Raw genomic sequence first — 16,119 nt, 5'->3', positions numbered from 1 at the left:
GGAAAAGTAGATGAATAGTCGGCTGGTTCTCAGATTTGTTTACCAAAACAGACCCTCGATTTAACTACTGTACTTGTCTCCATTTAAAATTTTCCTCAGCGCCCAATAGCAATAATCGGGGTAGAACTAGTCGCTGGCAATGCATTTTAAACAATACTAGTATAAGATAATGTCTACCACTTTAAGTCCTTAACTAGAGGAATGGGTACCTTGACTGCAATGAATTTACTACAAAATGCCAGCAAAAACAATAATATTCCAGACATACATCAGGTTTTTAATATTTTAATACATACACATATATTACAAAAAATATGATTTTAAATGCTATAAACTTTGATGGGTAGTTAGGGAATATTTTTGCTGTAGCATAACCAAAAAATTCACTTCCATTTTAAAAATAAGAAAAATATTTTCTATCACAGAAATCAAAAATCCAATAAACCTCTAGAATACTTCCCCAATTCTTTGATATTGTGATAAAGGAATACATTACGAACGCACATAAAAATTTTACACTACGGCGTGATTATGAGTTATATTTACACATATGCAGAAGCGCAATAACCTTATTTTTAGAAAATTTCACTTTCACTCATTTGAAAAATAAACAAAGAACCCACGGAAAGACTTCAGTCAATATATAAATTTTCCCAAGGATTTCCAGCAGATTTGGGAATGAAAAAATTATCTGAATTTTAGAGTAATTTTGAAGCTGAAATTTGAGCTAAAATAAATTACTGTAAACATCAAAATAATGATTTTACTTACCGACTCCGGGCTTTCCCTGGCGGCCTCCATGGCCTCCTCATTGCTAGCTGCTCATTAGTTCTCCGGCATGTCGTTAGTTGGCACCACATACCAAAACTAATATTCTCTGGTAACCCTGAATAATTTTGTTTTAGTCTATTTTTATTCGTGTGGGTTTTTGGTGCAGAATGTGAATGACGATTGTGATTTTCAGAGGAGTGTCGATTTCAAATTACGTACTTCTATTTCAATAAGTCTATTTGGATTATTTTATTATGCGATTCAATTGTTCATTGCTCGTAGCGCTGTTGACGCAGAAAGCATAAACACGAACTAAATCATTCTATAATGCTGTGACATTTCTGTAGATTCAAGTTGTACCAGTAAACAATCCATTAAGATCTGATATAATGACGCGAAAGAGGATTCGCCTAGTTTACCTTTTGCTGGTGTTGTGCAAATGTGCGGTGTCTGATATTATAGATGACGTTTTGAATAACGAGGAGCCATGTGCGGCAGTTTGTGATAAAACTTACTCTCTTATTACTAATGTTAGTATATACTGGGTATATTTTAAACCCCTTTTATTATAAATAACCCTTGCCTTGAAGTGAATAAAAGAATGCTTGTGTCTGTTTGTCAAAGGGGCAACACTCAATTAATAGAACATAGGAAACATGTATTTTAGTGGTTAGCAGATATATTTAACATAATTATGTTGCTTGTGGTGTTGCCCCCAAAGTGGGTCAATTTTATGATATTATTTCTTCAATTTTAAAAATTAGGTAAAACATTCCACCTGCTGCCGCCGTGGTTGTCGATTCTTTACTTTAATGGGGGTAGTACTTGATTCTAAAGAAGATCTCAATGCCACGAAAGATGCCTGTCAAGCCTGTGAGTTTATTAATGTGACTTTAAGAACATTATCAATGAGCTATTTTAAACTTTTTTACTCTGAATTCCTATGTTATTTTATCACTAGCTTGCATGGAAGCATACAGACACACGAAAGACAGATATGCCTGTAACATAGGATGTGCCAGTATGGCTTCAATTGCTCAAAGAAGATATCAATTGGTGAGTTATTACTACATAATCATTATATTTTTAAGGGAATTCTACTATTTTGCATATTTCATTTAAAATATTTATTAATTCTGAAATTGCTGAATGGATATTTAGACTCTAAACACCGAACAAGCTAATGTAAATCATTAGAATTCAGTATTTCCTTAGCAGAAGTCTCATTAGAAATATCTTTGGGGTGATGCTGCTATTTTAAACTGATAGGCTTCTAATCAATAGTATGAATTTCTATTCTATTTATAAAGCATTAGTCCTAAATCAGCATTTAGGCCATTACATCGACTTTGAACAATGATATAACAATTTGGCAATTGCTTACACCCAAGCGCTAGGTGGAGAAAAAACCACCTAGCAGGGAATTGAACGCACGACCTCTGGGTTGACAGGTGAGGACGATACCTCGCCGCCACCGGGGTCGACAATAACTGATGTTCGTGATTGGTTTTTCATCCTTTTTAATCAATTTCTGCCAGGGATAATGATGGTGGCCCGGGTTCAAATCCCGGCGGTGTCAGAATTTTATCTGAGATGTTGGGATTCCTTCTTGGGGACCAAGTGGAGAGCACTTCAGGTGAAGTGTGTCATCCGCCAGTTGGGATGTTAAACTGTGGACCTATTAGCGCCAATTTTAAAAAAAGTAGGCTAATGTCAATGCCGGCCAGGTTCCTCTCCACATTTTCCCCTCCTTGAAATCCTTCACCAACCGAATTGCCTACCTATCACTAATGACAGATGACCTCAGATGTTGCTTCTGCTCTAGTACATTCCCAAATTCTATTATTGCTGCAGTGGAAATCGTATACTCTTATGACTTTTGTATAAGTTGCAGAACTGCTCTTCACATATTGCCCATGCTCAAAAAATAGTTCACCTTTATTGTTTGCAGTCAAGACTCGTATTTAATTGAATAAATGAAAAAACTTCAATAGCCGTAATCTCTTTATGGCTATTCGAGTTATTCATTTATTCGATACTACTAGCCGCAAGAGCTCAATTCAATTAATACTAATACTTACAACTATATGTTGTGCTTCTTTTATGTGTTTCAGATAAATTGTGAAACTAATTATAGTTTTGTGTGAAATGCATCCCTACCACTGTAAACATCCACGAAAAGACATCCTATGTATTGGTGTCCTGAGATTACTTAGCTCATTTTCCATTGTATTTTACAGGGAGAAGAGATGGTACACAAAGGTTTAAAAGATCCAGCCGGTGTAGGAGGTATTCTGAAGACAGAGGGTGCTAATGGAAAGATTGTTAACCTTCACCATTGGGCCTTCCACTTGATCATCAGGCATCGTAGACCACCTAGTGCTCCCTCCTTACCCCCTCCTCAGGAATTATTTCCTTCCCCCGGTAATTTTTATCTCATTTGGAAATGATATCATGATTTTTGTTCATGTCAGGTTATTTATTTACATGCACTTTAATCCCACAAATAGAAGCACTGGGGATTCTTTAAACACTTGCCATTAGAGGGAGATAATATTATAAAGAGCAGTTCAACAAGTCACCAAATGAATTATCCTTTTTCAGTCACACTGTCAGCCAAAAGAGTTAAATAATTATACTGTAAATTCTTTGTCCATAGCTTTGTTTATCTTCATCTTCATCACTGAAAGGGCAGTCACTAATTGTTCCCTATTTTATAGAAGTGAAATTTCAGAAATATTTAAAGTCCTGTTTGGTTTTGCATTATTCTTTTAATTGATTAAAAACCGCTCCCAATTCGCTGAGTAACATAAGTGAACAAGTCTCATATCTTCTCATAGATATTAAATTATAATAGCTTTATATGATTTTAGAATGATTGTGTTAAAGGAATACAAGTTGTGTTCATAAAATGACCTAAATTATGTTAGAATAATTTTATAAATGCATTTCAACTTTATTAATGATTGTCTCCTATATAGTATTTCCTGCAGCTGGTATTGCATTGCCCATGATATTTCTTTAATTTTTTGGGATGTTTCCTAGAATGAGTTTTTGGAGATCGTTTGCAGGTTTTATGTCATATTACCTTCCATCTACGTAATGGTTTGGAAATGACAACCTTTTAGGGTTACCTTCAATTAGGGAAACAAAAAATGTCTGCTAGGGCCAATTCTAAAGTTAGATGGGTGAGGCACAAGGGTTGTCATCTGTCTTGTCTGATAGATAGATCTCATAGATAAGAAGTGATATTTTTGTGTTTTGCTACGGTGCATCATCCAAATTTGGTTTTCCCATAGGCGAGGCCTCTTTGTGCATACAGCATTCCTCGAACACAGTAGAACGTCAAAATACGACTCCTTGTCTACTAATTGATAATATGAATCTAATTCCTAATAGGCTAGGCGTTCTCACTGAAAAAAAATGCCCACATAACCTTCACGTTTGACTGACTCTGTTTTATTGGTCCAGGTGATCCTTTTTATATCTACTGTGATGCTTGCATCCTACTTTCAATAGCATAGTCATTAACTCAAGCCTCATCTGTGGTTATGATGGCCATCAAAAAATGTTCATCATCAATAGCACAGTCAATAAGGTCTTGACTGATTTTAATGTGATTATCTTTTGAATCATTTGTGTGAATGTGTAGCATGAATATTATAGAGATTACAGCATGTTTAGTTCTTGATCATTTAATGCATTACATACCATACATTTACAGTCTGTCAAAATTAAAGCTAAGGTCTCCAAAATGTTTTTATTAATGACAGCTCTAATTTACACATGAAAATATTACTCAGTTCATTGTTTTCACTTGATCTTAGTTTCAAATAATTTAGTTTATAATTTAGTGTGCAATTCTAAGAATGCTTAAAATGCAAGTTGAAGGGACCAGAGGATTTTAACTCATGTGTAACTGGAGTTTTTGTGTGTTCATAAATTCGATCTAATTCTCTATGTACATGGGAAGGCCCAGAAGTATGTGGCCTGACCTAGAGATGGCGGTACTTGTTTGAAAAATAACACTATTAGAAAGTGCGCAATCTATAAAGCATATGCGTCAAGTTTGAAGACGCCACGTTGTTTAGTATTTGTTTGGCAGCCATCAGTAGTGAACGTTTTCAGTGAATCTGTGAAAATTGCGAAAATTGGTCTTCGTTATGTGATACAGTACTTTTATTTAAAAGGCCTCAGCCCAACCAACATAAAAGCTGACTGAATTCTACTCTGGGTAAGTCTGCTCCGTCGTTTACATCAGTAAAATATTGGGTAGCAGAGTTTAAAGGAGGCTGTACGAGCTGTCAAGACGAGCATTGCATTGGTTGACCAAATGAGGTGACGACTCTAGAAATGGTGAAGAAAATCCACAAAAAGATACTGGATGATCGTCGACTGAAAGTGTGTGAGCTAGTAGACATAGTAGGCATTTCAAAAAGTGCGGTACATCGCATATTAGCTAAAATTTTGGACCTGAGAAAGCTGTGCTCAAGATGGGTGCCGCGTTTGCTCACAGTTGAGCAAAACCAGTGTGATGGAGATGTTTCAATTGAGTGTTTAGCAAAGTCTCACAGCAACAAAGCAGAATGAATTTTTGCACCATTCCGCAACCATGGATGAAACATGGCTCCATTACTTGCCACCCGAGACAAAAGAAAAATCAAAACAATGGATTCAAAAGGCAGAACCGTCTCCAAAGAAGGTGAAGACCATTTCATCTGCAGGCAAGGTCATGGCGTCGGTTTTTTGGGGTATGCGTGGGATAATTTTCATTGGCTATCCTGAAAAAGGAAAAACTGTCAATGAACGTATCATGTGGACTTATTGCAACATTTTAGCAAAGAAATCAAGCAAAAGCAGCCGCATTTGGCTAAGAAGAAAGTGTTGTTTCATCAAGACAATACACCAGCTCCCAAATCCGTTATTGCAATGGCCAAAATTCATGAAATAAAGTTAGACTTGCAACCTCATGTGACCTATTCTTCCGATTTAATCCCCTTGGATTATTATCTATTCATAAACTTGAAAAAATGGCTAGGTGTTCAAAGATTTTCCAGCCGTGAAGAAGTGATGTCGGCAGTTAATGGCTATTTTGAGGAGCAAGACAGTTCTTAAAAAGGGTATCGAACTTATTGAATATCGCTGGTAAAAGTGTAGAGAGCTGAAAGGAGATTATGTTGAAAATAAATGCATTTTTTCAAAATTTTGGTTTATTCTTTGTTGGTTCGGGTACATTTGGGATTGCCCTTATATGGCAAGGAAGCATGGTCACTGAAGCAGGATGATAGATGTAGATTGTATGGCGGCGTTTGAAATGTGGGTTTGGAGAAGGATAGAGAAGGTGAAGTGGACAGAAAGGAAAACAAATAAGGAAGTGCTAGTAATGGTGGGTGAGGAGAGGGGGATTGTTGGGAGAAATCATAAGGAGACAGTAAAAATGGATGATGGGTATATTGATTGGCAGTGGGATGTGAAGACTGTGGTAGAGGGGAGGTTAGGCAAACAAGGAAGGGGCGGAAATAAGATAGGGATGTTGGGTGGGATGTAAGTAGGAAGTAAGTACACAGAGGTGAAGAGGGGCTTCTTCTAGAGATGTTGTGTTTTGTTAGGAGAAACATAATATTTATTTGGCAGTTGTGTCCATCCATAACCTACCCCAACTGGTGGATTGCATAATAATAATGCATGAATGTCTGAAACAAATCTGTAATCTATTATTGGTACATATTAACATTTAAGTACCCATGCTATGACATCTGCTAGTATTTTTTTCTAAATTATTCTTAAATAAAGAATGAATTAACTTTTCCATCTTTTCATTATGTGCATCTCAAATGCTTAGCACCACTGCTTGAAGTAATTCATGCATGGGGAAATGACAAGGGAGCAGTATTTCTTAAAAATTCTCTCATCTAAATTTAATCATAGGCTAAAATTTAATAATAACAGTGATCAAAATAACTGCAGTTAATTATTAAGGCTCTAATGTTCCAATAAAACTATGCTGTGAATATAGTGTGCATGTCAGATGGCCAGTTTCCTGTTATAGGCATCCCATGGTCACACCAAATTTAATGTGACTCCATAGCATGCCCCATTAATTTTAATTTCTATTAACCCAGCATTATGAAGGAATTTTTTCATGTTTGAGGCTGTGTGGGATGTCTATGATACCCCATCTATTTTGCATATTTTCTATTAATTTTGTTGTAATTTTATTTTAAACTCACTTCAATTCTTCAAATATGTACAATTAATTTTAATTCAGTCAGGATGTCATTTAGGTTAAAAGATCTGAAACATTTTCAATATTTCAGTCTACTTACTCTGTTTAAACTGAATCATTTGTACATGGGATATAACTAGAAACATCGGAATATATTCAACACACCAATGGCAAAATTAAATACTTTTTCAAAAGCATTTGTAGATTAGAATGCCAATGGTGGTGAACTTTTATATTCCTTCACAACTCTAATCAAGTCTTAAGTCATTGTAAACTAAAGTTTATAATAAACACAATGAGATTCATTGGTCAGCCATTTTCTACTTGACAGCAGTTTAGATGGCTCTTTAAGTTTTAGCTGTAAGAATATAATTCCTTTCATTGTAGTTTGTGATTCTTTGTCAAATAAATCCTAGACTCACTACGAAATACAAGCCTAATTCATCAACCAGATTCTACCTTTGAAATCTAGCGATGGTCTCAATTTCAGCTCTTGAGATTTTCTTCTTTGTGACTTGCAGAATTATATCTCAGTGAAGTACAAAGCATACATGTTGACCATTCTTATGTACCAACATTATCTGGAGAATGATGTCTTCCTACTGTATAAAATTAAAATGTGCAAGAATTTGTTATCATTTGACATAAGATGCAATAGGGAGCTCAAAAAACTTACTTTTATGCCTATGCATAAAATATTCATTCAGTTAATAAGAGCAAAGCTTCTTCTGTTTACTTCATAACTTGAAAATCATGAAATAAACCTATTCAATCTTAAATGATAATATGAGGGTAGAGTTCACTTGATACCCTATGGCATGGAAAACTCTCATGTCAGGGTGGGGTGGATAGTTCCTTTCCCTGTGCCACTTACAATTTCCCAGGAAAAACTGGTGCCTTAAAAATGAAAAAGTGTTTAGTTTTGGATGAATTTCATTGAATCATAGTTGAATAGAGTGCATGGTGTGATTTTCAATGTGGGAAATAAAATTAAAAGAGATGAAAATGTTGATTAATAGTGTTCCACTGAGTAGTCTTCCTTAGTGAGTAAAAATCACTCTCTTACCTTTGTCTATGTTTCTACATTGCACTAATTGGAATTGATGTTACTCATTTTGCCATTAGTAGGGCCATTGGCCTTGGGGGATACAGTTTTACTCACAGGTAAATTAAACAATCTAAGAAATGTATTGAATAAAAACTTGAGCAACTCTATGCTCATGCAAAGAAATGTTTATCCTCACCAAAATCCTTGTTTAATTGAAACTTCTTTGATGCTTGGGCCAAATTGATCATGTATAATTCATTCTCTTGCATTCAGGAGATCCAGCGTATGATGTACTAACAGATCCAGGCTTACGTCCTCAATTGCATTACCCCCTCTTGTCTCCTCAAGTACGAGCTTCCCTCCCGCACACGCATGTGCGTACCCTGCCTGGACCCTTACCGGCTCCCCTTGATGATCCACTCTCCCCTCCTTCCTCCCCTACCTCACCCGATGATGACCTGCCTACTTCACCATGGAGCCGACCCTGGGAAACTGATGGAGAGGAAGCTGACACAAGCAGGGATTGGTTTGGCTGCTTGGCAAGCAGAGCTGGCATGCCAAGGTGGTTCCTTCCTGCGGTAGCCCTCTGTGCACTTGTTATCGCAGCATGGCTTTGCTTTGCTCCAGACAGGGTAAGCATATTGTTATATTTAACCCAGGAGAGGCTGCATTTGCAGTTTATTTGGTATTTGGTAGTATGTTCACCAGATACTTTAGGAGAGATGTGAAAGAGGTGGAAAGAAACTACATGTACTGTTTGCAGGTCATATCTCCTAAAACATATGAACTATGGTTACTAAATATAGGGAAATGCCAATTATCTGATCATTCTTTATCGAGGTGGGACCCTCAGTAGAGGGGACTAGAGCCCTGAATAACTCCCTCACGATGGGCAATTTTAAGCCCCTTATCAGAGCCAGGAGGACTCCGTTCTTTACTCTTATGTTTTTCAATGATTATTATGTTTTTGGTAATGAAACTGGCAGATAGAATCAGTAAGAATAGTAGAGAATGAACTGATAACTGTGCTTATTCTGACATAAGAGACTAACTCATTTGTGCTGTTTTTATACAATAGATATATATATCTGTAAGTGTTGTGCAATGAGTGCAATACTCAATGATAAATATTTTTACTGCTGGATTCAATAAAAGAATTAATTTTAATAGTAATAGTGATGAATTTTGAATATATTACAGTCATATAAACCTATACTGTTCCTTTTTTCTGCATTGATAGGAGTAGAACTACAGGTCATCTACTTGCATTAATTTTAACTATGAGAAATATTTTGGAAGTTTTATTGGACTGAATGATTGGAGCAACAAAATGTTTAAGAAAATCAAAGGAATCTATGAAAAATCATGCAAGGCTTATAAAATGTCACTAAAAATAATAGCCTTGAATCTGTTGACCTATGTTTGTATATTTATCTGTCATTTTCAATTGCTAGTGCCTTCCCCTCAGATAATTGATGCACTGGAGTGAGTCAACTGTAGACATGATGCCAATTATATATTCTTGGTGATTCAATCTACACTTATGAACAGTGACCATATTACAATTAAATGAAGTAATGGTGATAGTCCTTCCTATGTCCTAGATCCAAAAATTCAGCAGACAAGTGTCTTTAATTCAGTAAGGGAAGTGTTTGAAGAAAAAGTTGCTCGGGGTGAGATCAGGAGAACAGGGCAGATGCGGCAAAATTTCAAAGCCACATCACTTCACCGGTCACTCCATGGTCGTAATTGCAGGGTGCACCATGTTTGCTTCTGAAAAGGCATCAGAAATTGTGAAAGTCAGCATGCTGTTGCCTCTCGCATGTGCAATTCTCTGTGAATAATTTTCCACACACTGCCGTAACTAAGATCAGTCTCATTCATGGTCATTGGGACGGTTGCTCTTCATTCTAATTGGATAAAGTTCTCAACTTTCTTCACTACGGCAGCATCATCTGTTCGTGATGGTCTTTCACTTCTTGGGTTGTCTGTGAGTTACATGTGGCTAGTTTGAAAATTCCTTTTCCATCTCACAACTGTGTCATATGATAATCTATAATTTCCATAAACAGCCATCATTTAATGGTGGATTTGCTTGGCCTTGTAACCTTTCAAATGTAGGAACTGAATCACAGTATGAGCCTCTATCATCTCCATACTGCGAGTTGCTTCAATCTATGGCTTCAGGAAACAAAACAAATCAACATTAATAGCTGTTACTTATAGCGTTGTGTAGAGAAGGATCAATTAATTTGCATGATAAATTTTATACACATATCTTGGTTATTTCTTAGTAATAATTACTTAAAAACAATACCCATTTATAATTTTTTCTGTATATCTAGAGTCATGGGATCAATGCTTTACAATAGGATCACATTACAGTAAAGTCAATTTATGTGCAGGGTTGGGCAATATAGCTTCCTTTTTTCAAATATGGAAGCATTTCAAAAAAGGAAGTTATGTTGCTGCACCGCACTCTGTATATTCTATGTAGAGACTTGCTTTATGATGGAATTTTCTCATTATGTTTGCCCACTTTCTTGGAAATTTCATTTCTTATTAGATTTGAATACTCCCCTCACCATTTTTCCTGCACTTTTATGTTTAAATTATTATGTTGAAGGAAAGAAATTAGCTCTTTGGCTTACACCAACAAACAATAATAAATGTATCCTTAATATTTGTTTAAACCTTTGTTTATTTGTAATTAGATGTCTTTTAATTTCCTAATTGGAAATAATTAGGACTTTAAGGTTAGAAATCATTCACAATGACAAATGATGTTTATTTTTCTGCATTGCAAAAATAATGGTACTTAAATTCAGTGGAATGAACAGTTAGTTAAGCTACATCCAGTAGTGATGTGGCCAGACCAAGGCCTGGTAAATGTTGGGATTTTCATGCCATCATCCTTGGGGGTTATTTTGAGCCTTATTGTGTTGTGAAATGTTATGGATGACTGATATACATGGAATAAAATTGGGTTAGAATGTAATAAGGTAGAAAAGATATAATAGAATATTCCTGGCTAATTATGCACTAGCTATAATTCAGGCCTTGTAGAGGCTGGTTCTGGAAAAGAGTAGCTGCCAGCTATTAGTTGAGTGTTGATATGATTTCATTTAAAAATTTGATCAGGTTCGATTTGAGTACAAGAAAGGACAGCCTACTTCTGAATCAGCAAAAGAGGAAGCTAAGGGAATAATGGATGAAGAATATGCGGTCAAAGTGCCTCTTTTGCCGGCTGAAGATGATGAGAAGAGTTTTCCAGACCTTGAAATTCGTGTACCATATCCACTCTAAAAAGTATAATGTGGCAAAAGTTTGAAAGTGATTACAAGAAATGTAAGTTGAATGGAAACATGTTTTTATATCATTAAGTCATGACTACGTAAAAATCATTTGCCTTGACCGGTGCTGACATCGCAGTCAAGGCAAATGATTTTTGCTTTCTGCAATTGTTGCATTGTAATGCATATTATTGGATGACTCTGCCAAAAAGTTACTGTTGCGGCAACTCCCACAGTTTCTTGTAATTAGTCATGACTAGTTTTAGCTGCTTAAACTTAATAAGTTTCAGGCATAGCTTTATGACAGTGATGGTATCCAAAGAAAAAGACATGAAGTGGTACCTAATGAGCATACTTCTGGCGTATATTTTGGTTTTTGTAATAACTAGAGCATTCCTTGTGTATGTCTGGGTATAATTACTTCTCCGCATAATGACCTACTTTCCATAGCTATTCTTTCTTTCATTCCCCAAGCTCATTAATATGTCCAGAATTGCTGTGTGATATTTTTAAATTTCACGAAAAGTTATCTCAGTGGCATCCCAGTGGGAATCAGAATTATGTTATAACCTATTACCGCTTATAATGGAAATCAAACTCAGGTCCTCAAAAAGTGAAGTATGATGGTTAGTCAAATGAAATCTGAACACCCACTACAACAACCAGTCCACCCACTGACAAAGACGTTACCCAACAACTGCATGCGGCTTTGAGTTGTCACTATGCAGTTCTCCTACCCCGATGACATTATGGATTCATAACAAAGTGTTACCACCTTTGGCGTGGACTACATGTATGTGTTATGGTGAGTGTTCGGTTTTCATTTGACTGACCATAGTAATTTCAATACAACAATTTCAGAGTTTAAAAATCATTTGCCTTGACCAGGATTCGAATCTGGATCCCTCAATGTCCGATCAAGGGCTTTAGCCAGTAAAGCTATTGAGGTGGCCTAAGGATGCCTTGATAGCTTAACTGGCTAAAGCATCCGATCGGGCATCGAGGGATCCAAGTTCGAATCCTGGTCAAGGTGTATGATTTTTACACGTTGAAATTGTTGCATTGAAATGCATATTAGCGAGTGACTCCGTTTAACGTTACTGCTGTGGCATCTCCTGCAGTTTCTTGGAATTTGACCCAACTAAATTCACCATACACTTCATTTCCTTTCCTTATAGATCCTCTAGGTAGGTAATAGAAGAGGTAGGTAAGATGATAGAAGAAGGTAGTCTAACTAAGCCAGTCTTACATGTACTTCAATTTCTTGAACTTATTTATTCAGTTTTTTCCCATAAAGGTATATGTAGAGAATACTAGGCCTCATGATATGCCATCACCCGATGTAATCATCAATCAATTCAACTTTTAGTAATCAAAAATGCCAAAATCCATGGGTAGCTGTGCATGCATGCATTCCAGCTAGACAAATGTTGTGTGTGCATGACTTTTGAATGAAGTCTAAAACTGTAATTGTGAAAAATGAACTGAAAGAACATCTGTAATTTCTATTAATATTTTATTTGCATGACTATGGGTTTAGACCCCTTGAGCCATCTTTAGGTGGCAAAATAAATGGAATTTACGTAAAATTATTGTTAAGTTGATATCCTTTGATGTACTCAGAATGAGGGATAAGATTTTAAGATTAAATACTGCTAAAAATCCTGCAAAATTTACCATTAATAACATATATTTCTCTTTAGTTTTCAGGTGTAAGATATTGAAAAAAAGCAAGATTGTACTGTTATATACTTGAAATATATCACCTTGCCACTGTAAGTGCCAGTACTACCATCTGCATTGCTGTAGAAGGAAGCAGTTTTCCCCAAATAGGGTCTAATTCATTTTTTTATTTTGAAAAGACAGACGTTTTGATGTTAAAAACACTTTACCAAGACCACTTTGTTATGCTAATGAAAAGTTTTACAAAGAATTGTAGTAGATCATCCAGTGGTTTTGGGACTTATTTGATAGCGAATAACGTGTGTTATTGTTCGTGTTATAGATGTTTACTCACACCAAAGAAAAACATACTCCCTAAATTATTTGGTAGCATTGTAAGAAGTCATTATCATATAGTGCGAGTCAAGCAATGAATGCACTATGCCTCCATCGACACCCGAGGCAATTATCCTGGTTTTTCTGCCCCAATTATGATTATCATGCTTCATGTTTCAGACGTATTTAATTACATCTGAATCAGCAGATTTGAATGTTGTAGGTATGTATTTTGAAATAATCTCCTTGCATGCACCATACTCCACAAGTCTTTCATTATTGCACTTGAAAAACTGTAGTTTCATTAGCAAAGGTATGTTAACCCTTGGTAAACTTCCTGTAAATATTTAAGCATATTTATGCTTTGAACTACACTTTGTTAAAATGCATATCCTCTTAATAAAGACTGTTTTTTTATACCTGTAATGATATTATTTTGAAAGTGTACAGCTTGTGTTGTTTCAGCTATTTTGATATGGACTGCACATTTTGAATCACTATTATTTGGCTTCTCATGTTTTAATATTCTATGTAAATTATTGTCAAAGAAGCCTATCTTGCAGCTAGTCAGTTTTATTATGACAAATATGTAGTCCATGATACATAAAACCTTGTAATTGTCTTTCCATTTTTAATCATGATTTTACACGATGTGGTTAATTGTATATTTTATTTTCTGACATTTTAGTGAAATTTTTGATGTTGCTTTTTGTGATAAGCCAAAGATACCTTTAATATCTAGTAATTGTAAACCAAAGTTTTGGATGTTATCACTTAAAATCAGTATTGTGCTCTATTTTTTGTTTATACAATAAAGCTAAATGGAAGTTATGACTTTGTGTCTTAATTGAATCCATCCTTTCCATTATCGATATCATCTTGCTCAAAAGCAGAATGGTCCATCATAATTCTTAAGATTGTTCTATTTTGCTTATGGATGATATTTACTCATCAATAAGTCACATCTTATGGAAAAATAAATGTATTTAAAAATAAAGTAATTTCATCAATATACTGTCTATGGAATTTTCATCAGCTTTAGTTTTGATGATGAACATTTTGGAAAAAAAGATCATGCTCAAAAAATTGGAGCAATTAATTACTGTGAAGTAATATTCAGTATTTCCCTGATGAAAGTGAGGCAATAGAAACTTGATGGGGCATGAATAATAATAAAGCAGAGGTAAATTTCTGCTAGAAAACGTCCAAGTGCATTACAGATAGCGGATTCAAAGTTAAGACTCACTCTTAGAATGGTTCACAGAAAGTTATTCTCCAAGAGTCCCTTCATGCATATTCAATGAGTACAGCTAACTCTTGATGTTTGTGGTTAAGCCATGTCCACCTCAATGTGGAACTCCTCTTGACACCTTTTACACCATGGCGATTAAGTATTCATTGGCCACTATTAAGATTTTTATCATGGCTGCGGTGGGTTGTTCCATAATTTTTCATTTAAAAGGCCCACAAGGCCAGATGACTGGTATGAAGTTGTTCACACTGTGAATGGGCCACTGTGGCCTTAGGGAACAATGGACACCCAAGGTTCAAGGATTTGTAATAACAAAGATAATATTTTTAAAAATGTTAAATCTTGATATTACTCTTATTTCCTTCTATATATCTTTCTCTTCTGTCTGGCAGTACAGTTCTTTAAAGCTACCTAAATATTTTAATATAAAAAGCTTTACTCTTCACACATCACCTCATATAACAGGCATGAACATATTTATTGATGATAAATAGCAAAAAATTTAAGACAAAACTGAGAACTTTTCTTCACATCCTTAAAAATATGTATTTTCTTTTCTAACAGGTTTTCCTCATGATTCCTTTCTCTTTCTTCAGATAGCATCCCTTGTAGTATTTTGCAACGATATGGTGTGATCTATACTTCTATTAAGGAAGTGGGAGTTATTCTTCTCCACTTTGATGATAATATACGAGGGTGGTCTCAGAAGTACCCGACCCAACAAAGAAAAAAAAAGCATTTGGTTTTCAACATAATCTCATTTCAGCTCTATACACCTTTCCTAGCAATGTTCAATACGTTCAACATCCTTTTGATTATAAGAACTGTCTTGCTCCTGAAAATAGCCATTGACTGCCGGCATCACTTCTTCACGGTTGGAAAATCTTTGATCCCAGAGCCATTTTTTCAAGCTTGCAACTGAACAGAAAATAATTCAAGGGGGCTAAATCTAGCAAATAAGGTGCATGAGGTGGCAATAAAAACTTTAATTCATGAATTTTGGCCATTGCAATAACAGACTTGTGAGCCTTTGAGTTTCATCAATTTGAGCCTGGAACTTTCATGAAAACCTTTGTTGGCTCTGACACAGTAGTGTATTTTTCTTTCTCTTAGTACATCGTCATGTTCCATATGCATCCTTCATCTGAACAAAACTTAAATATTTTTATGGCATATGTATACATGGGTCTTTAGGGTTCTATTTTGAACTCCCTATCTCCTTCTAGACATATTTCATGATTTAAAATGTCATACTGATAGCAAGAGTTCACATTTATTGTGACTCATTATTAATGATTGATTGTAGGTTCCCACAAGCTCAATCTTGATTGCTGTTGGACACGCTAAGTAGACATTACAACCTGCATTGCAAAAAGGTTCTTTTGCACTACCATTGCATTGGTGATTTTATCTAAAAATATGGAAAAAAATTGTTGTCCCACCAACCAAAGTAGCAGCCTTTTCTGAGAGATTCCCATATTCTCCCTCAAATTTGAACGTTTGGCAGCTACTTGCAGAGTCTCTCCATTCA

General features: G+C 35.5%; 2 protein-coding genes across 2 annotated transcripts in view; one reads left to right on the top strand and one right to left on the bottom strand.

The window, feature by feature from the left end:
- Window positions 1-805, bottom strand: part of Lk6 (Lk6 kinase) — a 255,815-nt gene extending 255,010 nt beyond the window's left edge. Inside the window, exon 1 of the mRNA XM_071588760.1 lies at window positions 772-805. Within this exon, the coding sequence (XP_071444861.1) occupies window positions 772-801 (30 nt within the window). The 5' untranslated portion in view covers window positions 802-805. The remainder of the gene's footprint in view (window positions 1-771) is intronic.
- Window positions 806-934: 129 nt separating this feature from the next.
- Window positions 935-14,167, top strand: LOC139690707 (transmembrane protein 59-like). The gene is made up of 7 exons (XM_071588215.1): window positions 935-1,301; window positions 1,536-1,644; window positions 1,733-1,827; window positions 3,012-3,195; window positions 8,319-8,677; window positions 11,187-11,393; window positions 13,042-14,167. The coding sequence occupies exons 1-6, from the start codon at window positions 1,161-1,163 to the stop codon at window positions 11,349-11,351; spliced, it is 1,053 nt and encodes a 350-aa protein (XP_071444316.1). The 5' UTR covers window positions 935-1,160; the 3' UTR covers window positions 11,352-11,393; window positions 13,042-14,167.
- The last annotated feature ends 1,952 nt before the right edge of the window (window positions 14,168-16,119 follow it).

The sequence above is a fragment of the Hetaerina americana genome, unplaced genomic scaffold (genome assembly GCF_022747635.1).
Source record: "Hetaerina americana unplaced genomic scaffold, ioHetAmer1.1.p SCAF_3, whole genome shotgun sequence".
NCBI classification, from domain to species: domain Eukaryota; kingdom Metazoa; phylum Arthropoda; class Insecta; order Odonata; family Calopterygidae; genus Hetaerina; species Hetaerina americana.
This window is presented reverse-complemented; position numbering and strand designations above follow the sequence as displayed.

Excerpts from the sequence above, each read along its gene's own strand:
- LOC139690707 (XM_071588215.1), top strand. The coding sequence starts at position 1,161 with ATGACGCGAAAGAGGATTCGCCTAGTTTACCTTTTGCTGGTGTTGTGC. Across the intron at positions 1,828-3,011 it reads CTCAAAGAAGATATCAATTG|GGAGAAGAGATGGTACACAA; the intron begins GTGAGTTATTAC and ends TGTATTTTACAG. Across the intron at positions 8,678-11,186 it reads TTTGCTTTGCTCCAGACAGG|GTTCGATTTGAGTACAAGAA; the intron begins GTAAGCATATTG and ends AAATTTGATCAG.